Below are 25263 nucleotides of genomic sequence, written 5' to 3' on the forward strand. Positions count from 1 at the left end.
TTGCAATTGCACTAAAGATAAAGAGGTGTTGCCTCACCTTGATGTGTTCACATAACTGGCCCGTGTGTCTGTGCCTCTCAGTCATTACGTAGTTATTTAGGGACATTTCTATAGAACTTCTCACTAAAGTCACTGGTTGCCTCACAAATTCAGCCTCACACTCTCCCTTGGCTAGGGAAGTGTTACCATCCGCAGTTTGTAGATGGAGAAACAGAGGGGTGACACAACCAGCCCAAGTCACACAGGAAGAGACGGCTAAGGAATGGGACTTAGATCTGATTCAGAAGAAAACTCCCATGCTTTAACAATTACACCTTCCCCCTTACAGATAGCTCTATAATATACTAATAATATTTTGCACTTACTGCTGGTCTTTGTGTGTGTACATTGATATCCTTATTTTATTTCATAAATACAGCTACACTTTGCTCCCCAGGTAGTGACTGGTGTCTTTGGTCCCAAAGGAGAACAGATGCAGTTATTTGTTTTTTAACCTGGGATTTTGACAACAGTTACATTTTTCCAGGACACATTTCATATTCCTCAACACTTTTAGTCTTTTGATGAACTTTCCAAACAAAACATTTGTTTTAAAATTGTAGTGAGAATCCTGCTTCCTCATACTTTTTGAATGTATCTTTTTTCAGCAGAAAAAAAGAGGGGAAGGGAGAGATTTTTAAAAAGTAAAAGAAAGTGGGATTACACCTCCCCGCCCATGAAAACATTTCAGAACATTTTATTTTAAACTACAATTTTTGTTTAGACATTTTTGTCAAATTTTGTAAAAAATTCAAATTAAACAAAAATTATTTAATTAAAATGTTAATATAACATACTTTTTTTCACCAGCTCTAGCTGTGAATTTCATGCCTCATGCTTCTTTATGTGCTGTTATATAAGAATTGTACTTTCAGTGCATACATGTAGCTGCAGATGAGCAGATAATTAGGTATGTAAATAGTCTACAAATACGTACCTCATTGGCAGAACATAATCAACCAAGAGGTGAGGAGTAGGGAATGGTGAGTGAGTTGGCATTCAAGTGTAAGACATTGTGTCCATATAGTTATGTTACGTAAATTGCTAAGCAAACTGCAACCATGGATCCTTGTAGCTCCTGGCAAAAGAGTCAATTCTGAGGTTTCATAACCATCCATATAAGAAAAATACTCATTATCCAGAAAGAGAGATAAAATTTACAGCTTGCAGTTGTACTACAGCATAGGGAGCATACCTAATGGATAGACCAGCGAATAGGGTGCCTATGTGCTATTCCTGGCTCTGCTACTTATTCACACTTTGGCCTTGGGCATGTCATTTCACTTTTCTGTGTCAGTTTCCCTTGTGTAAAGAGGGGATAATAATGATATCAGATTGGAGGGAGGTCTCAAGTGGGATTCCATAGGGATGTGTTCTGGGTCCGGTGTTGGTAACATCTTTATTAATGACCTGAATGTAGGAATAGAGAATGTATGGATCAAGTTTTCAGATGACACAAAGTTGGGAGAGTTGCCAATACTTTGGAGGATAAAGCTAAAATTCAGAGGGTGATACATTGGAGAACTAAGCCATAGACCACAAAATGAAATTCAATAAAGACAAATGTAAGGTGCTACACTTAAGGAAGAAAACACAAACGCACACAAATACAGAATGGGGGATAACTGACTTGGTGACAGCACTGCTGAGAAGAATCTGGGAGTTGTTGTGGATCACAACCTCAACATGAGTCAGCAGTGCAATACTGTTGCAAAAAATGCAAATGCAATTTTAGGTTACATTAACAGAGGCATAGCATGCAAGTCATGGGAAGTGATTGTACCTCTCTACTCAGCGCTGGTTAGGCCTCAGCTGGAGTACTGTTGTGTCCAGGTTGGTCACCAATGTATAGAAAGGATGTAGAGAAACTGGAAAGGATCCAGAGGGAGCGACAAAGATGATGAAAGGGATGTAATCTTTAGTTTGGAAAAGTGGAGATTAAGGGGGGACACAATAGCAGTCTTCACAAAAGGCTGCCATAAAAAAAGATGAAAAGTTGTTCTCTCTTGCCACAGAGGGCAGGGCAAGCGGCAATGGGTTCAAGCTATAGCAGAGCAGATCTAGATTACATCTCAGGAAAAACTTCCTAACTGTAAGAACAGTAGGACAATGGCACAGACGCCTAGGGAGGTTGTGGATGCTCCTTCACTGGAAGTTTTCATAAGGAGGCTAGAGATCCACCTGTCTTGGATGGTTTAGACACAACAAATCTTGTCTCTTGGCACTAGATGACCTTTGCTCTCTTATAACCCTATCATTCTATGCCTACTGACTTCAAAGAGTTGTGGTGAAGCTTAATTACTAGCATTGGTAAAGTGCCTTGGATGGGATCATTAATGGGACAGAGCACTCCCACTTTTGCTGGTACTAACGCTAGGAGACTTTCAGAAAAGTGCTTGCAGAGCCCAGGCCTTAATCACCAGTGTGAATCCAGCCAGGTTGGTGGTAACCAACAGCTGTTCCCTTTCCCAGCTAATGGCTGCTAAGGGGTCCAGGTGAAATTAATTGGGGTTTCAAGTCAATTTCTACTGGATAGCCATTCTCATCACAGGACCTACCATTACAACTAACAGTTCTTGCCCCCCTCTTTACTGGCAGTCTCATCATAGAGAAACCCAGGACAGAATAATGGGTCATTTCAACTGGAGTCTCTTAAAAGTCTAAAAAGAAAAGGAGGACTTGTGGCACCTTAGAGATTAACAAATTTATTAGAGCATAAGCTTTCGTGAGCTACAGCTCACTTCATCAGATGCATACAGTGGAAAATATAGTGGGGAGATTTTATATACATAGAGAACATGAAACAATGGGTGTTACCATACCCACTGTAACAAGAGTAATCAGGAAAGGTGAGCTATTACCAGCAGGAGAGCCGGGGAGGGGGAACCTTTTGTAGTGATAATCAAGGTGGGCCATTTCCAGCAGTTTACAAGGACAGTAGGAGGGGAAATAAACAAGGGGAAATAGTTACACTTTGTGTAATGACACATCCACTTCCAGTCTTTATTCAAGCCTAAGTTAATTGTATCCAGTTTGCAAATTTATTCCAATTCAGCAGTCTCTTGTTGGAGTCTGTTTTTGAAGTTTTTTTGTTGAAGAATTGCCACTTTTTGACAGAGCCAGAAGAGTACCCAGAAGTTACCTACTACAGGACAGGTCCAACAAAGAAAATAACAGAACGCCACTAGCCGTCACCTTCAGCCCCCAACTAAAACCTCTCCAATGCATCATCAAGGATCTACAACCTATCCTGAAGGACGACCCATCACTCTCACAGATCTTGGGAGACAGGCCAGTCCTTGCTTACAGACAGCCCCCCAACCTGAAGCAAATACTCACCAGCAACCACACACCACACAACATAACCACTAACCCAGGAACCTATCCTTGCAACAAAGCCTGTTGCCAACTGTGTCCACATATCTATTCAGGGGACACCATCATAGGGCCTAATCACATCAGCCACACTATCAGAGGCTCGTTCACCTGCACATCTACCAATGTGATATATGCCATCATGTGCCAGCAATGCCCCTCTGCCATGTACATTGGCCAAACTGGACAGTCTCTATGTAAAAGAATAAATGGACAGAAATCAGACGTCAAGAATTATAACATTCAAAAACCAGTCGCAGAACACTTCAGTCTCTTTGGTCACTCGATTACAGACCTAAAAGTGGCAATTTTTCAACAAAAAAACTTCAAAAACCCTCCAAGGAGAGACTGCTGAATTGGAATTAATTTGCAGTTAAAACCTTGATTATCACTACAAAAGGTCCCCCCCCCCCCGGGCTCTCCTGCTGGTAATAGCTCACCTTTCCTGATCACTCTTGTTACAGATAAATAAATAAATAAATAAATAAACAAATAAAGTCTGCTGCAGTTTCCACGGTATGCATCCGATGAAGTGAGCTGTAGCTCACGAAAGCTTATGCTCAAATAAATTGGTTAGTCTCTAAGGTGCCACAAGTCCTCCTGTTCTTTTTGCGAATACAGACTAACACGGCTGCTACTCTGAAACGCATCTTGTTACAGTGTGTATGGTAAAACCCATTGTGTCATGTTCTCTGTGTATATAAAATCTCCCCACTGTATTTTCCACAGTATGCATCTGATGAAGTGAGCTGTAGCTCACAAAAGCTTATGCTCTAATAAATTGGTTAGTCTCTAAGGTGCCACAAGTACTCCTTTTCTTTTTAGGGATACAGACTAACACGGCTGCTACTCTGAAACCTGTTCAAAGCCTAAGTTGAGGAAAGGAGCAGTGTGGGCGAAAGCTTGCAGGGCTGCTGTCTATACCATCCCCGTTCTGTGGATAAACAGGGCTTATTAATTCTTCCAGTGTCCACAACCTGCCTGTCCTCACCCAGGCCTGAGTCTCCAGGAGGAGCCTTTCACCAGCACTAAAGTCACACCAGTTAATTGCTAAATAAATGGCATTTTGACTGCATTGACTTGCTCAGCACATACAAGAGGGGTGGAGACGGGGGCAGGGAGGTAGATGGTTCTGAGGCCAGAGCAGTCTCACAACCTGGCACCTCGGGTGCAAGGTGCGTCCCACCCCTCCCAGCTGAGGAAGGCTGGATTCTTCATCATCCTCCCCACTAGTAGGGCGACCGCCTGCACCGCAAGGAAATAAAGGGCAGATGGCGCTTATCTTTCGGGGGCACCTGCCCATCCCGTTTCCCCCTTTCATTACCGTGGAGGGTAGGAAATGGTGCATTTGGATCACAGTTCCTTTGCCCATAGCCGCTGCAGGCGATTGGTTTTATCTCCATGAGACAGACGGGCCGAGAGAGACACAAACAGGCCCGTGCTGGGAAGCAGGCTTTCTTCCTGCCTGGATCCAGATCCAGATCTCAGGGCATCAGACCGCGAGGCCGGGGTCCCTCCTCCTCTAGCTGCGGGGATGGGGTGCGCGGGTGCGGGACACACCTCCTAGGCATCCCCCCGCCCCGGGCGGGGGCGGGGGCGGCGCTGGCCCTTTAAGAGGCAGGGACATTCCCGGCCGGGGCGTCACTAGCAGCAGGTATCAGAGTAGCAGCCGCAGCAGGTTGAGTCGCCCGCCCGCCGGCCCGGGACGCAGCCCGGCCATGGGGAAGCTGCAGCTGTTCGAGATCCGCCTGAGCGAGAGCCGCGTCGTCTACAGCCCCGGGGAGCCGCTGGCCGGCACCGTCACCGTGCGCCTCTCCGGGAGCCTGCCGTACCGCGGTGAGCCCCGCACGGCCGGGCTGCGAGCTCCTTTCCCCCCCCCCCCCCCGCATAGTGCCCTCCTCGGGCTGCGAGCTTCCCCGCCGCAGTGCCCCTCCCTCCCCCCCGCATCCCCGGGCGGCTCCTCCCCCCCCCCCGCATAGTGCCCTCCTCGGGCTGCGAGCTTCCCCGCCGCAGTGCCCCCCCCCCCGCATAGTGCCCTCCTCGGGCTGCGAGCTCCCCCCCCCCCCCCCGCATAGTGCCCTCCTCGGGCTGCGAGCTCCCCCCCCCCCGCATAGTGCCCCTCCCCCCCCCGCATCCCCGGGCGGCAGGGCCCCTCCTCCCTCTCCTCCCCCCCCCCCAAAGCGCCCTCCTTGGGCTGCGAGCTTCCCCGCCGCAGTGCCATTCCACTCTCCTCGCGCATTGCATTTCCGGGTGCAGGGCCCCCGCTCCCCAGGGGTGGGAGATTCCCGGCCGCGGCGCCTGCTGGCTCCTCCTGGTCTATCCGCCCTTGCACTTCAGAGGTTGAGTTCAGTATCACCTTGTTGAACCCCCCGCCGCCCGCCCAGCCACCCACCTTTTTACTGGGAGTTTCATTATTTATGACTTTCAAGAGCCTGATTTTCACGGAGCTCCGTTATGCCGAGGATGGGGGACGGGGGGGGCAGCCTTTTGGACCGTCCCGCTCATTCCCTTGCTAGCAGGGCTTCGATTGTGTTGTCTGTTGTGTTTCATTTCTACCTCCTGGGGGCTTCAGCAGGAGTGTGACTCCTATTCCCCCATCCTCGGCTCCAGGGAGGGCGTGGGGATGCGGGAGTTTCTTCCTTGGCTCATGGGCAGCGGGAATGAAACTTTCTCTGCTCAGGGTCTGTGCATGCGGGGGCAGAATAGCCTTGGTAAGGGACTGTTTACGCATGGTGGGTGCTAGCAGGCTTCTGGCAACAGTCTCCCTGTCCGGGGTAACCATGGGTGAAACATCGACCAGTTCCAGGTGTGAGATCCATCTGGTCAAAGTCAGTGTCTGTGTGTTGCCCCCCACCCCCACCCCTGGTTTGGGGAGCTGTTGCTTAGACCCCCGTCTTAACAATTGCTCAAATTCCCTTGCTGCTGGCATGGCTCTGACCACCGTGTTGATTGCATGCAGCGGGCACTCGGGTGCTGTGGTGATGGCCGTGGTGTAAAACCCTAAACCAGACATGTGGTGTTGACCTAAAGCTCAGCTGTGATTTTACTGGAGATGGGACTTGGTACAAGCAGTCTGAACTTCCCCATAAAGTTTGGGGAATTGCCAGGGTTTGGCACGTAGGAATTGTCAGGTGTGGTCTGCTCCAGGGTCCACCTACTCCAGTACCCTGTCTCCAACACTTGTTCCTACAGTAAACGAATGTGGGATCAACTGCCCTTCCACCCATTTCTCTCTCTCCCCCCCCCACTAGATCTCTTCCTTATCGTTTAAGATCTGAAGTGTGAAGTTGAATATCTGGGTTCTGGCCTGTTTCTAGTTTGTCCCAGCTTGTGTGAATAGGACTGAAGTGAGTTAAGTCCACAGCCATGCCTAAGTTGTCTTTAGCTAAGTTGGAGAATGTGTTATGTGCTTGGTCCTAACTTGGTAGGACTGTGTTTACAGAGGCCAAACCATAGTGGAGGATGTTTGAAACACAAGCAAGTGTAACCGTTGAACTCTGCTGTCACTGTAGTGTGTGTCTGGGGAGGTAGGGCCATATAGATGCTTGCCCTAAAATCTGCATTCTCAGCACCGCGTGTTAAACGTAACTGATTCTGATTTATGTTAAGACCCTGTTTCTCATATGGAAGGTGTTCGGCGAGAGCTGTTTGAAGAGGTCTTGGTGTCTCTCTCTCCATAGAATTATTGACTGTAAAGGACCAGGTTGGGGGAGTGGGGAAAGAGATCATGTACAGGTACCTTGTAGAGAGTGTTCGTTCTCTCCCGCTGAATATTCTCCTTCCCCTCACCCCTTCCCCCCCCCCAAAAAAAAGCACCCCTAACCACTTGGTTCACAAAATACGCTGCCACAGCTCTGACTCAATGCTTACTCAAACATGAGGGCAAAGAGAGATGACAACCTGAGTAGCTTGGAGGCAAAGCCCAGCAGAGGTGGGTCCAAGTGATCCTCTGACTCTTCCATTTCTCACACTCTTCAGTCTACGTGGCTTCCCCACAAGTTGTGCTGTGATCTGAGAAGCAGCTCCTTGGTGAAGCACTCATGCTCCAGAGTGCGGTTGAAAGTGGGATTTCTACATTTTTCTCTTGGGTCCAGTTGGACTGTGACTAATGAAAATGACAAGCAAGCCAGCTGAGGTGGTAACTTAGCCTCAGTTCTCCCTCTCCTTTCTCAGACAGTGGGGATGGGAGGGTCAGGGGACTAGGAGGCGCTAGGCTGTATGATGTCTGTGCCAGGCACTCCGGCTGTAGTCGAGGGAGAGCACTGTGGTACCATGTTTGCAAATCTGGCCATTGAAAAACTCTTCGTAGCAGATTCGGCAAATCCTGTATTGTTAGTTTGCCGGAATTCTGCCAGTTGTGAAGCCTGACTTAGACTGGACTCTTCCTCTGAAAACTTCCAAACTCTGAGGCCCAGCCTATGCTAGGGGGGAAACTTTCTAAAACGGTCTTTTTAAAAAGACTTAAACCCCTTCCCATCATTGCTAATGCTAGTTCAGCTCCACCGCAGATACCCATGGAACTGACCTGATAGTGATGGAAAGTTACCTTAGAGAATTTCCTTCGCGTAAACAGGGCTTCACTGTATAAGCAAGGGATGGTTCATGGCATGGGGGTGGTTGGGGATAGGTGATCTTGGTTCTATCTTTGCTCTGCCACAGGCTTCCTGTGTGACTTTTAGGGTGAGCAACTTTTGTCTGTACCTGTTTTCTCCTTTTTTGTAAAATAGATATTAGCATCTTCCCTGTCTTCATTATTGCTTCCAAAGTGCTCTGATAGCCCTGGTGCTACAGAAGTGCAAATTATTATTTCTTGCTTCCCCTAAGGCTGAGTCTCTCCCTTCCCCGTCTTCTGCTCTCATTGCCTCTGTCTCGGATTCTTGGGACTGTTTCCAAGTATTTAGATTTAGTCCTTCTGGGCCAGGACCTTGTTCTGTTGACCTTGTCTGGCAAACACCATTGCTGTGGAAGCAAGTATGCCTGTCTCGATTTAAAACACCTCTCCCATTGGACCTTGGTTTTTCTGGCTTCTGAAAGCTATTGTACAGAACTAGTTAGAGGCTCGTTGCTGGTGGTGGTTTATACCTATTCTCCTTAGGAAAAGCTATTTACTACTTTCAGCATGAGACACCTAATTTCTCTCTCCTGCTTCTCTCTGGCCCCCCCAAGCATATAGACTGACTTTTCTCTCGCTCTTCCCGAGAACCTGCTCCCAATAATAGGGCAGCGAGCTGAGTATCCCAGGATTCTAAGCTAGTCCAACTAGCCCGGATGCATTATGGGCCAGCTGTGAGGTAACTATGGTTACACCAGGCTACTGACTGCTGTTTGCATGTGGGGCAGCCATAGGCAATCAGACTTTCTGGAGAGTGTCTCTTCTCTTCCTCCACCCCCACCCCCCTTCCATTTTTCCTCACTTTGCCTTCAGTTAGGGTTTTCTTTAACCCCCTCGACAGCTCGAGATCTGTTGTAGGATCTCTTTTTTTTTTCTTTTCTTCATTTTGGAAAAGTTCCCCCCGCCCTGCTGTAGCAACCTATGCAGACTTGAGCCTAGGAAATTTTGGAGTCTTGCATAAATAAGCTTTAGCAACAAAGACCGGCAGATGTTTCCACCAGCCCCTGTCCTTTCAGTACTTGCATAGTGGGTTTGGTAGTGCACCAGTGAGCCATGGGCTGTAATGGGACCTGAGCAGGGTTTCTGTAAAACTTGTTGGGAAGTGGTAGCTGACGAAGTTTTATTTTTAATTGCATGCAGGGCTGGCCTTAGGCATGATCATCTGCTCTAGGCAGAGGTGTCCTGGTTGACTCAGCGGCTCACGGAGCAGCGTTATGTCCCCTCTGGCTGTGGCAATGCCGAGGGAGGCTGTCCGTGGCCCAGTTTCCCTCTGACAGCTTGCATGAGCCCTTGCAGATCCGCACGTCTGGCTCCGCTCTCCAGGGCGGGAGTCTGCATATTTTTAGACTCCAGGATTTGGTGTGATCCCGTCCCCTGGCTGGAGTCTGAATGTGTCCAAATGTGAAGTCTGCATGAAGGGCCAGTGGCAGCTGCCGGGCAAACGCAGGCTGTCTGATTCATTCCTGTACATCCTCCCTATTGACTTGGCTAATGTCTTATTTATTGTGCTTGTGGGAGACTAGTGTCTCAACAAGTCTAAGCAGCTGAGTTGGGGGTTGTAGTTTGCACCCTGAGGTTTACAGCCTCTTCTGTTTGCTCTCTCTGGCTAACAGCAATGAGGTTGCTGTATGCCCACTGTAGGAAGGGGACTTCTCAATGGGCTGCTGCCAGTGGGGAATCCAGTTAGTTGTGGTGGTGGTGTCTAGGAGCTCTAGTCAAGGCTGAGATCCCACCATCTTTGCCCAAAAAAATACACCAACCTGAGCCTACTTCATGTTGTGGCTCATATAGTCTGGCTCTCAGATGCTGTCTGATGCCACAATGGGCCAGCACAGGAGTATCTTGGTCATTCTGCCTTGCCCAACACATTAGAAACCTCAAGCATGTCCTTTGAAAGAAGGACTCGGATACCAACACACCTGCACCTTTAAGATCAAACCACATTTCTCTGATCTGCACACCTTTCGGTGCCAACTCCATAACTAGAGATATCTGTGTTTAGTCAGAGGTCTCCCTGAAGGAATCATAGACTTTAAGCTCAGAAGGGACCATTATGATCATCGTCTGACCTCCTGCACAATGCAGGCCACAGAATTTCATCCACCCACTCACTCCTATAACAAACCCCTAACCTATGTCTGAGCTATTGAAGTCCTCAACTCATGGTTTAAAGACTTAAGGTGCAGAGAATCCTCCAACAAGTGACCTGTGCCCCACACTGCAGAGGAAGGCGAAAAACCCCCAGGACCTCTGCCAGTCTGCCCCGGGGGAAAATTCCTTCCTGACGCCAAATATGGCCATCAGCTAGACCCTGAGCATTTGGGCAGGAATATCCCGCAATGAAGTCTTAAATACTAACTCTGACCTGCTAAAGAACAGGAAGCTGCCATCTTGACCACTGGAGACGGAGTCAAATTGGAAGACTCTGCTTTAGCACAGGGGAAGATGGCTTCAGAGTTGTAAGGAAAACGCTACAACAGTGTGTTCAATTTTTTTAAATTTATTTGACCACTTGCTTCAGTTGTAGAAGTGCTTTTTTTAACCTTTCAACAACTTTGAAACGTTCTGATTTCCAATGGCAAAGCAGATTGTTTCAGTTCTATTTTCCATTATCAAACTGAGCTCCTCCTGGAAAATATCGTTAAAAGAACAGTCCTGACTCCCACATCGCCACCAGAGACACTCAAGGATGAAGAAACTAAAGGTGTTTCTAAAAGAAGCTCTGAAAATTCCTCTCTGTGTTCCACACGCACTTATTTAGCTGTCCAGATTACTAGAGTCATGGCTCTACTAAGTGAAATGTTAAGGTATAAAAGTCTCAAATACATCAGGCCTAAAATGTGTGTGTATACATGTTAACTCTTTATCCAGGTTCTAAATACCGGCAGCGATGGGGCTATCTGATCACCCACTGGGTATTTATCCTTCTTATAGGTATTATAGCCCCATTTTATAGATCGCAAAACTGAGGCACAGAAATCCAGGTCACAGAGAGAGTTGATTTTTTTAGAACTGAGAATTGAAACTGTCATTCAGTGCTAGAACACCAAGACCATCTTTCTTCCCCTGGCTTGTCTATGGGCTTGTCTAGATTAGGAAAGGATGGTGGGCTTAGCTAACTTAACCTGCACCCATGCTAGGGGAAAAACTTGTGGCTAAATAACAGCTGGTTATCTCTATCTCTCATTTATGTGGCCCAGATCCCCACGGGAGTGAGCTGAAGGTCCACCTGGGCCAGCTAAATGGAAGTGAAAGATACTAACCTGAATCCACATTAGGGAGCAGGTCCTGGCTGACTCTGCTGAACATGGTAAAATGATCTTGAAAAGATGGCACCTGAAGCAGCGTGCTGTCGAAGACAGGGCCCCACTGATGCAAGTGGTCAGTAACGCCAGTAAGAGTGGATTTGGAATATGTACAGATGACGACAAAGCTTGTGGGTCACCCCAAATAGCACCTCTATAAAATCGTTCTGGATGTGACCGTCAAGCAGTGGGTCCTTTTTGCAAAATGCAGGTCAGGGACACAGCAAAGATGTTTACTGTGTAGAAGTGTGCAAGTGTCCTGTTCAGGGGAAGTACCCAAGCACCGATGCCCCTCCTCCACCCTAGACCCCTCTCCCCATGCATTCAAAACCCAGCTAGCTATTCAAATGACCCTGGCATTGCTTTGCTGGCTTAACACTCACCACAGCATATTCCTGTACATCAATGCAATGAACAGTGTAATTCTGTGTCAGTCTACCAGGCTGACTGTTTGCTACTTCCCAGTTTAAAAATCCACTTCAGCCATGTGTGGGATGAGAGCACCCTAGCTCTGTGGCAGTCTGTCTGCTGAGATGTGGTGCAAAAAGGGATTTCTGCCCCTCTGGCTAGTTCACTGGTGGATCAGAAATGCTGTGTAAATAATTATTCTCAAGATTGCGCCGTATGTCTTGGTCTGTAGTGCACTCCTTCCTCCCTCCCCTCCCTCAGCCGCACCTGTGGGCAAAGCTTTGCTGTTAAATTCCTCTTTGCTGATGGAAACATGAGAACAGGAGCCATCTGTGGTGTTTAGTGCATCATTGGGCAAGTGTAATGTAGACCTGAGTGTCTCAGGGCTAGTGGCCAGCATCTGATATGCTGCCAAATGTGGTACTGGGGCATGACCGCTGCAGGGGATAAACAGGAGAATAAGCAAATAAGAGTGGGCAGTACTGTACCTTATAGTCTTTGCAGCATAAAAGTCTGTTGCTAAGCAGGAGAGAGGATTTAGTGGCTCCCTAGCTTGAAGGAGTAACTCTTCTTATGGTTGGCTACCACTTGGAAATTCATATCCTTTAATGGAGAGGGAGGCTAAGTTCATATCGGGATCCTGAGGTCCCCCTGATCTAGGGGATGTTCTGTTCTGGGGTTCAGTCTATTTGTTCATGTTTACTTTTCCATGGTGGTGGGGAAGATTTTGGAAGTGGGTGGAGGGGAAGAATCCAAATGTAGTTGGTGTATTGTAGTGTAACTTCTCTGGCAGAGACATCTAAAGTATTTTGCAGGCAGTTGTGGGGGGATCAACCATTTCTTGGTAGAAAGTGATGCTGGCTCTCATATGTTCCATGAGAACTGGTGTGATTTTTGGGAGCGTTGTAGGAGAGCAGGTGGGGAGAAAAAGGAGAGTAGAGGATGTGGAAGAGGGCTATAGTAAAGGGGGCAGTGCAGAATGGATCTGATCAGTGACCGAAAGAAGGTGGCCGAGGCTGAAGAAACAGAGACCAGAAAAGTGATCCGACGGTGGCTGGGAAGAAAAGTGGCAACTGGGCTCTTTGTGTTAGACGCTGGTATTTAAGTCTTTCATTTAATTATTATTTATTAAACTTGGAGGGCAAGATACTCAAAAGTTGCTGTGCGCTCACTGAGAACGGGGGAGACTCAATCCCCCACTGTTTTCAGTCTTAATCTCTTTTTTTTTAATGCAAATCTGTCTGTCAGGCCATTCCATGACCTCTTGCCCTGTTATAGGATTGCTGTGAAAAGATAATCATCTCTTTCGTGTGGCTTCTCTAACTTTTGTGTGGAAGTGAAAAGTGCTTAGAGAAGAAATGTACAAAGGATTTAACCGCCTCCAGTCAGCAGATTTGTGTGTGTGTATAATTGTGCATCTGTGCTTGCGCTTCCCTTATTTCCTATTTGTTTCTGGGGTCTGAAAGCAGATGAACTGATGTCTGATCACAGAGATGCTCTTCAAGGCAGACAAAATCCTGAATTTACTTTGATGCCCAACTAAAAATAGATGACGCTCCAGTGTCTGATGTGATTTGACTTTTGCTGGGGTGTGTCTTTAAAACTTGCAGTGTAAAGGCCTGCCACCAGAATTGACGGGTTTTACTCTAATGGTATGGGGGATATTTGTCACTAGTTCTTGGATCGATACAACCTTGTGTGGTACCAAATACGGCTCTTGGATATCTGCATGCAACCACTGTGTGTGTGTGAGTGTATATGAGAGTTGAATTGTAGGGCCTGATTGAAGCCCTATAATATAAAGCCTGTGGAGGTATCTGTCTTTTAGAAAGCTGGATAGCTGCAGAGGAGGGATACTGTAAGTATCCCAGTGCAGTAAAGGATTTCTCTTTGGGGGCGAGGGGGCATAAATTAGCTGTAGATTACAAACTGTCTGAAAGTGGCAATTGACTCTCGGCTCAAAATAAAACCTTGGGCTTCTCTGATATCCATAACAACAAGCATTTTGTTATGTCCACATTGATTCATACGCATAAATTGTGTAGGTGAACAAATACATTGTCTCAACCTTTCACCAACAACGGGTGCCCATTTTGGCAACTATGTCCTTGTTCCCAACATTCCCTGCCCCTGGTGACTCAAGTGCTGAGGTGGTTCCCATTAGCAAGCAGGGTCTAGAGCCTGAAGAGGGAAGTTCAGCTCCATATCTTCTTTAAGGCTGGCTCTGTGCTATAGGCTTCTGCTGGCACAGCTTTGTCCATCAGAGGTGCGAGGAGGTGTGATTCCCTCCCTGACAGATGCCCCTGGTGTAGAAGCAGTTCAGCTAGGTGCGATTACCAGTAGAGCTTGGATTTGCTGGTGGGGGTGTGGATAGGATAAATAAACCATACCGGTAAAAGTGCAGCTTTGCTGCTTTAGCTGCATTCACACTAGCAATCCAATACTTTGCTGGTCTAGTGTACCAGTAAAGTGCTCCTAGCATAGACAGGGCCGAAGTTCCAGAGCAGGCCCTCTTTTTCCAGGAGGTGGACTGAGACCGTTCATTTCATGAAGGTGCTGAAACAGGAGGCATGAATGAGAATCTGAGGTCTCACAAGGTCTAACCTCTTCGTAAGAGGGGTTTAATGGACTGTCATCTCTGCTCTGCACCTCTGATAACCAGCATTTCAGGTGCATGTAAGCTTCTGAGCAGAGTAGGTACAAGTTGGTCTGTTGGAAAAGGAGGCCATGCAAAAATGAACATAAATGAAGGAGGGGGGTGTGTGTACACATACAATTTCCTGGACTTAGTAGTTGCTATTTAAATCCCAGAAAGGCACTACATGGTGCTGTCCAAAAACAAAAGTGGAGGATGATGACTGTCCTACGCCCTGCAACCTGTGTCCTCACTTACACAAGTGCAGAGCATTGGGGATCAGGGCCAACATAAACTGTTGTTTAGCTGGATATAAAAATAACCCCACGAAGTGTAAATTTCCTTTCCTTATTGAAGCCCTTTCTTAAAATGAGTCTGGAAAGGCAGCAGGCTTGTTCAGTGACTAAAGCCCTTTGTGGTGATGGGTGATTGGTCCCAGGAGTTTTACACAGGAGTCTCAGTGCCATATGGGGTCGCACTCCTTTGAACCGATGTTTGTGGTACACACAATGGCTGATGCTGAGGGGAAAGGATTGATTGTTTTCCTCCCACAGCTCTCCTGAGCTGGCTTACATGGCCATTGGTATTGGCCAGATTTAAAGGACTCTGTGCTCCCAGAATGTCTGAGCACTGGGTATCTTGGCCTCTCAGACTGCTTATTGCTGATCTCTCTCATTCAGTGAATTGCTGGCTCGCCCTGGCAGCCAGACAGGGATGGGATGTTTTGCTTTGTGCTTACAGGGGAAGAACAATACATGGATAACATGTTTGAAGGGGCAGCTTATTAGGCTGTAGACTTGACAGGCATTAAAACACCTTGTGGGGAGTGTTTGCCAGGACCTAAAGCGTCATTAGAGCTTGTCTAAATGTGAAATGTGCACCAGAATAACTTAAGGTATGAATTTAAACCAGTGCAAAATGTGGTGTGGACACTTCTTTTAATTTTAGGTTTAGCAACCTATTTTGGTCTAGCTAAAGTCGGTTTAGGATCAGATTTAGGCTAAATCAGAATGAGCCATTGGTAAATCAAAATGAGAGGAAGCCTGGCTCAGTGGCTAGGGTGCCGGCCCGAGACTCTAGAGACCAGGGTTCAGTACCCAGCTCTGCCACATACTTCCTGTGTGACCGTGGGAAAGTCACGTAGGGCATGTCTGTACTGTGCCTTTAAAAAAAGGGGCAACCTGTGGCAGTGAATCTGGGTCTCAGACCATGAGCTCATGCTATGGGGTGATGAAATAGCGGTGTAGGCATGCCTGCCCCGCTGGGTTCCAGAGCTGAGCGGGAACATCTACAGGACTGTCGTTTGCCCCGTAGCAGGAGCCTGAATTGGTTGGTCTGGGTTCTGAGACGACTACTGCTGCAGATGTTGTGCAGTAGAGACGTACTCCTAGCCTCCCTGTGCCTCTGATCCCCCTAAAACCAGGAAGTAATAGCATTGCCTATGCTCACAGGAGCACTGGGGGAGGGGGAGAGGTTGTGCGGCTCTCTGACGACAGCGATAAGCGCCATATCGGTACACACTGGCTTAATATTTAAATGTGCTCCGGCTGAACTGACTCACCCCCTCTCGCACCCCAACCCCCTGCCCCAACCTGGTGAAAATGAGCAAGTGAGTGAAGGTGAGGGAGAGCAAGCAATGGGGGGGAATGGAAGGAGCGAGGGGAGGGGTGCATGGCCTTGGAAAAGGGGTGGGGCAAGGGTTTCGGTTTTCCGCAAACCGAAAGTTGACAACCCTATTTATGTTCCAGGGGTGGGATTCTTCACTCCTACCCCTGTACACATTTTGGGAGAAGGAGAAGAATGACCCACTGGGGAAAGGCTGGCAATGTGTCGGGCTACTGTAAGTGGCCCTACAGATTCTCTGCCTCTTCCGTGTCTCTTCCCCCCCCCCCCATTTCCTTTGCAAGCCCAGGTCTAGGAATACTGTCATTCCTAGACTCCAGTCTGGGGTAACTTTGTGGGGGAGGAGAGTAAAGGAAACATCTGTGCAGCAGGTTGATCCCCAAAGCCCATGAACCTACTTGAGGATCTGAAGTGTTGGAATAAGCCTCCAGGAGCCAGGATCATTAGGCAGAAGAGTAAATCAAAGGTGCAGCTGATCACATGGCTCTGTAATTACATGGACATGCCCACTGTGCATGTGTGTCAGATGAAGGGAGATAACGAGAGTTATCAGGGGAAAGTAACTTCCCCACTCCAAGACTTGATGGAAGCAGCAGGATTTGGAACTAACCCAGTCTCTGAGTTCAAGAAACCCTTTTATGTCGGGGTTGGGGAATCTTTGTGAAGAGATGCTCCCATGCCAGTGCAGTGACAGAAGGGGGCTAAAAATGAGCTCGTACAGCAAAGCTGCTGGAGGTCAGTTTCGAGACTCCTGTCCCAGGAGGAACAGCGCTTGATGCCTGTTGCTAAGAAACTAGTTGCTTCTGGCAGTTTTTTTTTAAATGATGAGCACACGTTGGTTGTACTTTTCTCTCGTTTCTTCTTCTTTCCCCCTCCCCCTCCAAACCACCAAAACAAATCTAAGTGGGATGCACTGGTTCACTTTCCACTCCCCACCTTGCCGCATGTGTAAAGAAACAGGCTTGGTGGTAAACATTCGCAAGCTGGATTTTGTTCCAGCTGTTCAAGGTGACTCCTTTTTTTTTCTTCCTCCTGGAGCAGCCAGCGTGCTGATAACCTGCATGGTGCTATAAATAAGTGTGTTGCCTAAGTAGGGGAAAGTGCCTGAGGCTTAAACACACAAGACTCCTGTTTACAAGTCCGGCAGCTGGTGAAGAAGTGGCTGTTCCTTCCCCAGACAGCCAGCAACGAGCTGGTCTATATCGCCCACAGGCATGGTGGTGCCAATGTCCCCCGCATGGGTGACCTGTGTGACACGGCGGTGATCACCCACGCCTTCCGCCTGCTGACGTGTCCCGACGCCATGGTAAGGAACATCGCAGCGAACGCCCTCCATGATGTAGCAAAGAAGCGGATCGGCAAAGACACCGCTAGCTTCCTGAGCGGTTCCCTGGATGACGAATTCGGACGAGACTGGCGCGACATCGCTTCACTCTGGTCCCGCGCTCACAATGCCACGCGCCGCCTGGGGAAGCGCATCGGCTGCCGCTGGGAATGGTGCGAGGAGCGCCAGGAGCTGGGAGTCCTGGTGCCGCAGATCAGGTCTGAGGGAAACACCATCACCCTGAGCGCCAGGGGCCTGCTGGAGAGGACCCTGAAGGCGGCCATCCACTCGCTGTACATGGAAACCCTGAAGCGTAAACCAGACCAGGGTAAAGCCTTCGAACTGACCAGCAAATGGGACGCCAGCAACCACTTCCTCGCCGGGGGCGGCTTCACCCACTTCACCGACTGGCGGTTCATCCACCGCGCCCGGCTCAACTGCATCCCGCTCAACGGAGCCGTCCGCCACGGGAACCGAGACAAGCGTTGCAGGAAGTGCGGCTACTCCGAGACCCGCCCCACGTCCTGTGCAGCTGCAAGCCCCGCTCCAGAGCCTGGCAGCTGCGTCACAACGCCATCCAGAACCGCCTGGTGAAAGCCATCGCACCGCGCCTGGGGGAGGTCGCTGTGAACTGCACCATCCCCGGTACTGACAGCCCGTTGCGACCTGACATGGTCGTCACTGACAAGGCCCAGAAAAGATCATCCTCATCGACATCACGGTCTCCTTTGAGAACAGGACCCCGGCCTTCCGCGAATCCCGAGCTCGTAAACTGGAAAAATACGCCCCCCCCCCCGGCCAACACCCTGAGAGCGAAGGGCTAAGAGGTGCAGATGGATGCCCTGATCATCGGAGCCCTGGGCGCTTGGGACCCCTGCAACGAGCATGTGCTGCAGACCTGTGGGATCAGTCGACGCTACGCACGGCTCATGCGGCGTCTCATCGTCTCAGACACCATCCAATGGTCCAGGGACATCTACATCGAACACATCACCGGCCACCGACACTACCAGGAGGTGTGAGCCGGTACAACATCGTGCATCCACTATGGGAAAGGGACTGAGACTTTTTTCCATTGGACCGTATGAACTGGAACCATAAACTCAATGAACATTAAATCCCACCAAATGAGGGTAGATCCATCCTCATCATCGTATCCACTCATTATATTCCACACCTCAACATAGCCCCATATCTTTGACTGGTTAAACTTTTACCCCCAATCAGGGAGATTGCAGATTATGTATTCCTTATGCCACCAGTTCCTAACCAAATTTCACACCCCTTGATAATCTGTACCTTATTCCCTGATAACTAGAAACTTCTATGCTTGAACTCTGTACCGTTTCCTTTTTATTTCAACATTATCTTAATAAAATTATTAAATCTGAACTCGGCAGTTAATTTTTTTTCTTCCCCTCTCCTGGGATGCATGCAGACGAAATCCCTGATTTGGGGAGGGGAAGGGAACCGGTCCTCTTGTCATGCTCACTTTGTCTATCATTGAAGAAAATGCTTGCAGGCCGGAGAAGATGGACCCATGTATCACATGGGGGACACTGTGACAAGTGAACGCTACTTTCTTCACCATGGGGATCTATCTGCACAGCGCTTCTGTTAAGGGGTGGGGGGGAAATCTGTATTTGCCTAAATCAAAACTTCTCCTTAGCATGGAGACAGTTACCCTGAAAAATAAAATAAAAACTCTACCTGACCAGGTTCTTGGTATTACGGACACAGGCTATGTGGCCTCTTGCAGCAATGTGCTGAAAGGTCAAGGAAGGGTGAAGTTTGGCCAGGGGAATGCTCTTTAGGATTCCTTTGAAGTAAAACCCCGGGGGGAAGATTGCACAAACCCAGATGCATCCCCTTGGGCTGGACTAGCAAATGGCCTGTAGCCCAAGGGCTGGGTCTAATTTGAATATTTGCATGTATTATCCAAATTTACTCTGCCAGAATACTTGCTCCTATTTCTCTTCCTTGTGGGACAAACCCAAACTCTCTGGAGTTCACAAGCAATACAGACCTGCAGCTCAACTCTACAGAGGGAGGGATACTACAGGCTAGATTTGGCAGTTGATCTGGACTTTCTACAACCCTGCTGCAGACACAGGTCAGCTGTAGTGTTGAGCTAGTGCTGAATGCAACTCCCTTGGCCATCACAATTTGTTGTAGCCAACCACTAGCTAGTCCAGTTTGTTCCATGTTAACTGGTGTGCTTCTAAGAGTAACTGTCTTGCCTGGCCCCTTCCAAGAAGCAGCTTTCAGCTGATTCTCTAAACGGTCCGCGTAGGTTGGAGGTTTGAGCACCTCCCTTGTTTCCCAAGGCATGACACAACATTCACAGCGGTCTAGCACCAAGTCTATACAAAATCCTACTTTTCCCCTCAAAGTGGGACTGGACCGTTGGTGTGTGTCTTGTGTGTAGGTCTCTGCATAAGAGTAATCTTCCACCAGGGTGGTGGGATTCCTAGAGGGAAGCGTGGGGAGATGGGGCACAAGATGCTCCTCAGAGAAGGGTTCCTATCTTTAGAATTGGTCTCTCTGTCGTGACTCCCACAGCTTTGGTCCCTGCAAACTACTCTGACTGCAGGTGTGTGTTTGTGGTAGCTTGTTTGTTTGTGGTAGCTGTCTGTAGATCCATGTGTGCATGGCTGTCCTCAGAAATATGGTCAGCTACCCAAGCAGAGGTAAAACAGTGGCATTTACAGCTGCTTCTCTTGCTCTGGGGGGGTAGTGTGAGTGTGTGAGATATACATTTGATCGTGGTTGGGGTTATCGTAGAGTAGCAGGGAAGGAAACATTCTGCAGAGATGCTCCTCCCCTTCACTTTTTAGCTGCTGCTGCCTCCCCCCTCTGCCCAACACAACCCTTTTGCAAAACAAGGACGTTCAGTCTTGCAGCTGCTGCCCTACCTTGAATGTCATCCTGTTGGGCCATGCCTCGTGGGGCAGAACTCCTCGCTGAAGTCAGTGAGGAAATCTGGCTCTAATGACCACTGTCATGCCTCAGCATATTGGCAACCGTGGTATGAGAGGCATCAATAACACTGGGCAGCATTGTATTCCTGTCTGACTTTTATCTACCTTCAAATAGCAAGTGAATCCTTAACCCAAGAAGGTCACCGAAGCGTAAATACATGCTGGAGTAATAGCTGTTCTAGACTGACTGATTTTGGTCCCAGCCGTTCTTGTACGGCCTCTCTTGTGATGGCCTGTATCTCAGTACAGGGTCTACCTCCCAGTCTTAGTGTACAAAACAACACAGGCTTTTTTCCACCCCTGAAGATCAATACCCATGATATTGGGTTAAAGAGGAACTCTAAAGTTACCACACTAGAATTATGCAGTGTCTTCCTACAATTTTTGGCCGTAATATAAATGGCAGGGAAATGTACAATGTCTGTTCTCCATCTTGGGCTAATCAAGGGTTGTTCTCCTTCAGCTTCTTGTGTGCCCAGTAGCTCCACTGCATGATATGGATTTTTTTTGTGTGTGCTAATACTTGAGGAAAAACCTTACGGTCAGCCAAGAGGCCACCGCAACTTCAAGCGGAAAAGGAACCTCTAGGTCTTGGTCTATCCCTCTCCTTACAATACACAGTTCTCTAAACTATATTTTTCCAGTGCCTTGTTCTGTCCACTTCCAACTCTCCCTAGCGATGTGGCTAATGTCCCTGTTCATCCTTCATATAATTAAAGACTGCTATTCCCTGCTTGATCATCCCTTAGCTGGACTATACATATCTGGCTCTTGGAAATCTTACACCTCTCTAGCACCTGACTGGCTTTGTTGTTGTGCTCTGAACACCGATTGTGTCACAACATCTCCTCGGAAGAGCCACAAAGGGTGGTGTAATAGTTCAAACACTAGGCGCAGAGAGCATGACTGGTTCTGAGCAGAAGTGTCAAGGTCAATGGGGGGGGGTAAAAGTAGCCTGAGTCGGAGCCACAACTTAATGTTGTCGTTAGACTATAAACTGTCTGACTCTGAGAAGACAGAAAAGGTAGCTGAGGTCATATCTTCTATTGAACCAGCTTTTGCTGGGGGTAGAGACAGGCTTTCAAGCCCCACAGGGCTCTTCTTCAGGTCTGGGAAATGTACTCCTAAATGCAGGGTGGAACAGGCTGTTTAGCAGAAGTAATTAGCACATATTCTAAGGGGCTGCTCAAGGTAGAGTGGCCCAGTAACACCTCTGCAGTCCTAGGCTGAAAAGGGCGGCTAGTGAGTTACAGATTGTTGTAATAAGCCATACATCCAGGGTTTCTGTTTGTCCATGATTCAGCAGAGTTCTGAATTTAAGCTCCCCCCAGGCTTGTCTTTCCTCAGAGGCTGAAGACCGGTTGGATATGGAGAGATCGCTTTGTGAACAGTGTTCTCCCACGGGTGATAGGGTGTTTTTGTCTCTGAACACTTCTATGACTAGAGAACTATTTCATAAACCCGTTGGAGAACACTTCAATCTCTCTGGTCACGCAGTTACAGATATGAAGGTCGCTATCTTAAAACAAAAAAACTTCAAATCCAGACTCCAGCGAGAAGCTGCTGAATTTGAATTCATTTGCAAATTGGATACTATTAATTTAGGCTTAAATAGAGACTGGGAGTGGCTAAGTCATTATGCAAGGTAGCCTATTTCCCCTTGTTTTTTCCTACCCCCCCCCCCCCCCCGCCCTCCCCAGACGTTCTGGTTAAACTTGGATTTGTGCTGGAAATGGCCCACCTTGATTATCATGCACATTGTAAGGAGAGTGATCACTTTAGATAAGCTATTACCAGTAGGAGAGTGGGGTGGGAGGAGGTATTGTTTCATGGTCTCTGTATATAATGTCTTCTGCAGTTTCCACAGTATGCATCCGATGAAGTGAGCTGTAGCTCACGAAAGCTTATGCTCAAATAAATTGGTTAGCCTCTAAGGTGCCACAAGTACTCCTTTTTCTTATTTCAGCCATGATTCACATGATTGCATCTGACACAACTCCAGCTCCTGGGAAGCGTGCTCTCCCTCTTGTCACAATGATCAAAGTTCAGTTACCGCAACTCAAGTTCTCCCACCCTTTTTAATGCTGTAATCAGTGTGGGTGACAAGTATCTATTCCAGACCAGTGGAATCTAAATCCCCTTCTATATTACAAATAGCCATGCCAGGGGCCTGGTTACACCATGGACCCCTGACATAGTCTTAAGCATGTCTGCCCCATTTTGTAGAATCAAAAACCCTGTTCCAAGAGCATGCTTTTAAGTGGAGGAATGATCCCATCCCCTTGTAAATGAAGGGTAGGCTAAATTAGAATCTGGATCCAAACCACTCTTGGTTTTGCAAAACCAAAGTACTGCCTCTTACCCTTTCCTCTCATCTTGCTCAGATGACTTGCTCTAATGTTTCAGTACATAGGACTTTTTTGTGTGTGTGTATATATATATATATATATAGATATAGATATAGATATAGATATAAAACCATACAAGAACTGATAGGACAGCCCCAGCAGGGTGGGGACAGCTAAACATTAATTAGTAGCTATTGGTTAATTGGGAGTGTCTCTTTTCCCAAATTTGCATAAATTGCTAAAGTATGAAGCTAAGGTTGCCAGCTCTTCCACTGAGACTTCCCAGCCCTCTCTCCAATAGATTTCCTTGCTCCTCCAACATGAAGGTGTTGGATTTTTTTTAAATCTGTGGGAACTGAAGGTGCTTTTCACCTTTGAAAGTTAGTCCCCTTTGTGTTCTGCTACTAATGAAGTTTCCATTGACCTTTCGAGATGCACTCTATTTTAATTTTCTTCTACACATTGAGCAGAGACTAAAAGTAACTAATTTTTTACCTAGAGATTTTGTAGTTCTTCACAAACTTTCCAAAGTCTTGTCTTGTCTTAGTGCTGGCAGATGGACACCCAGAGTCCTCAATTAAATTCCAACTATCTATTTCCCCTCCGTACAATACTGGGGCCTACCATACACCCAACAAGGCCAGCAAGAACTCCGAGCGCACTTGAGCTTTGACTTCTGTCTCTGAGATGAATCCTTCAACCTGCTGATAGGTTGATACACATGCTGCTTGTTACAGGAACTTGCTGAGACCTTTGTGGCATTTTCTAACCTGCTGCATGTCTTGGAATACAGAATCTTGTGCCTCCACTTCAGCAAATTGGTGTGGGCTTCTTATTTTGTCTGAAGCCAGCTCTGCTCCCTGACGCTCACTCTTGGGAGGTGGTGCAGGGGTGGGGGTGTGTGTGTGAGAGACACATCTCTGTTGTGCCTTGGCCATGCTAGATAATTGACCCATTGCTGGCAATGACAGGTCAGTAACGTCCTCTGTCAATCATCCTCCCACTTCAATCCCATCAACTGGTGCCAAACGTGGCTCTTCAGCTGCTAGTGTAGAGAGAGGGACAAATGTCTTGTACTAGACAAGAGTCTAGAGGATCCAACTGAGATCACACCGCCGCCCCCCCACCCCCAGAGCTCAGTCTCACTAGGCAAGCTAAGGATGGAAAGGGTCACCAGAGGCAATGTTACTTGCCCCACGCTGCCCAGCTGGCCCAAGCTGGGCAGAGAACTCTCCTCTCGTGTCGCCCCAGCCAGGCGGTCACACAGGCTGTAATGGTGCTCAAGGGCTGAAAACAGCCTGTGCTAGCCCTTAATTTGCTCTTATGACCCTACTGGGACTGGAGTGGGGTGAAAAACCAACTTACTGACACCCCCCTTTGCTATAAAACCCAGTCTTAGCGCATGTGGGGCCCGGATGTACTGTTGCTATCCCCAGCATTGTGTTGGTTATGAAGGAGCTTCCTCCCACTTTATTCATTGATCGGGGCGTGGGTGCTCAGGATAATTATCTCCTTCCTCTTTAGGAAGGGAGGGCTTGGCTTGGCTATGGCTATTTTTGGTGCCTTCCGCTATCGACTGACTCTTCTGAAAGCTCGTCTCTGGGGTCCAGCTGCAGATACGTGGGAGGAATTCCTGGTCTCAAGCTGCAGGGGGTGTGTGTACACACATGGAGAATCTAATTAAACCGTGGTGCTCGGCTGACTCTGTCCTCTAATGGAGGGAGGATGAGAACTGGGCCCCAAAGTTAAAATTGGCTGGTGTTCAAATAAATCTCCATGTCACAAAGCTGAATCACTAGCTTCCCAGAGCACCTGCTGCTATCTCCTCTCTCCTGCCCCCCCTGGCATAGTTTGACTTCTTGGGCCAGCTCCATGTGCTGGGGCCTGGTGAGACCGCACCACCTCCATCCCCTGACTCACCTCAGCAGGGCACCCAGCCTGTAGGGTTGGGGGGGGGGGGCACCAGACTCACAAAGGGGAAGGGTTCAGCTCAAAGTTTGAAAACTGGGGAGGGTGCAGGCAGGGGGTAGTGCTGTGTGCCAGAAGAGGGGGTAGCTCAGGGTACAGGGAGTGGGTAGCTAGGGGCTTTGCCAGGCACCTCAGCAGGGCAAGGGCTGGAGAAAGAGGTGCTCCACCCAGGTACATGATGGAGGCCATTCCTGACATCAACCCCCACCCAGATCAGGAGGGAGGCTCCCAGTCCCTAGCAGAGCAGCTAGCAGTGGCTCCATGGGGGACTGCGGGACAGGGAGAGCATCTTCCCTCCTACTGCAAACTTCATACCCAAACGTGGTATGAAACTCAGCGAGGAACTACCTGCTCTCCCTAAATGGCACCCTGTCTCCAGTCAAAATTGGGGCTCCTGTTAGGTGCTGTGCAGACACCCAGAGAGCTCCTCACTACCCTGAAGAGCTTCAAATCAAGCAAAGGGTGGGTGGAGAAACAGGGCATGGCAGGGAAGTGACTTGCCCAAGGTCACACAGCAAGGTAGTGGCGGAGCTGGGAACAGAGCCCTGGTCTCCTGACTTCTAGCCCCATTGTCATGGGGATGCTTCTTCACAAAGAAGTGGGTGTAGGAGGAAGACTTGTCTCTCTGAGGTGTTTCAGAGTAGC

General features: G+C 48.3%; 1 protein-coding gene across 3 annotated transcripts in view; it reads left to right on the forward strand.

The window, feature by feature from the left end:
* The first annotated feature begins 4807 nt into the window (after nucleotides 1–4807).
* The window catches only part of ARRDC1 (arrestin domain containing 1), a 68306-nt gene continuing 47850 nt past the window's right edge, over nucleotides 4808–25263 (forward strand). For 2 of the 3 annotated variants that reach the window (XR_012155215.2, XM_073313932.1), the window contains exon 1: nucleotides 4808–5250. Coding sequence is in view for 2 of the 3 variants with exons in the window: in XM_073313932.1 (XP_073170033.1) it covers nucleotides 5133–5250 (118 nt within the window). In the remaining variant the exon portion in view is untranslated. The remainder of the gene's footprint in view (nucleotides 5251–25263) is intronic. The other variant, XM_073313931.2, reaches the window with a different exon arrangement.

This window comes from Lepidochelys kempii, chromosome 16, assembly GCF_965140285.1.
Source record: "Lepidochelys kempii isolate rLepKem1 chromosome 16, rLepKem1.hap1, whole genome shotgun sequence".
NCBI lineage: Eukaryota > Metazoa > Chordata > Testudines > Cheloniidae > Lepidochelys > Lepidochelys kempii.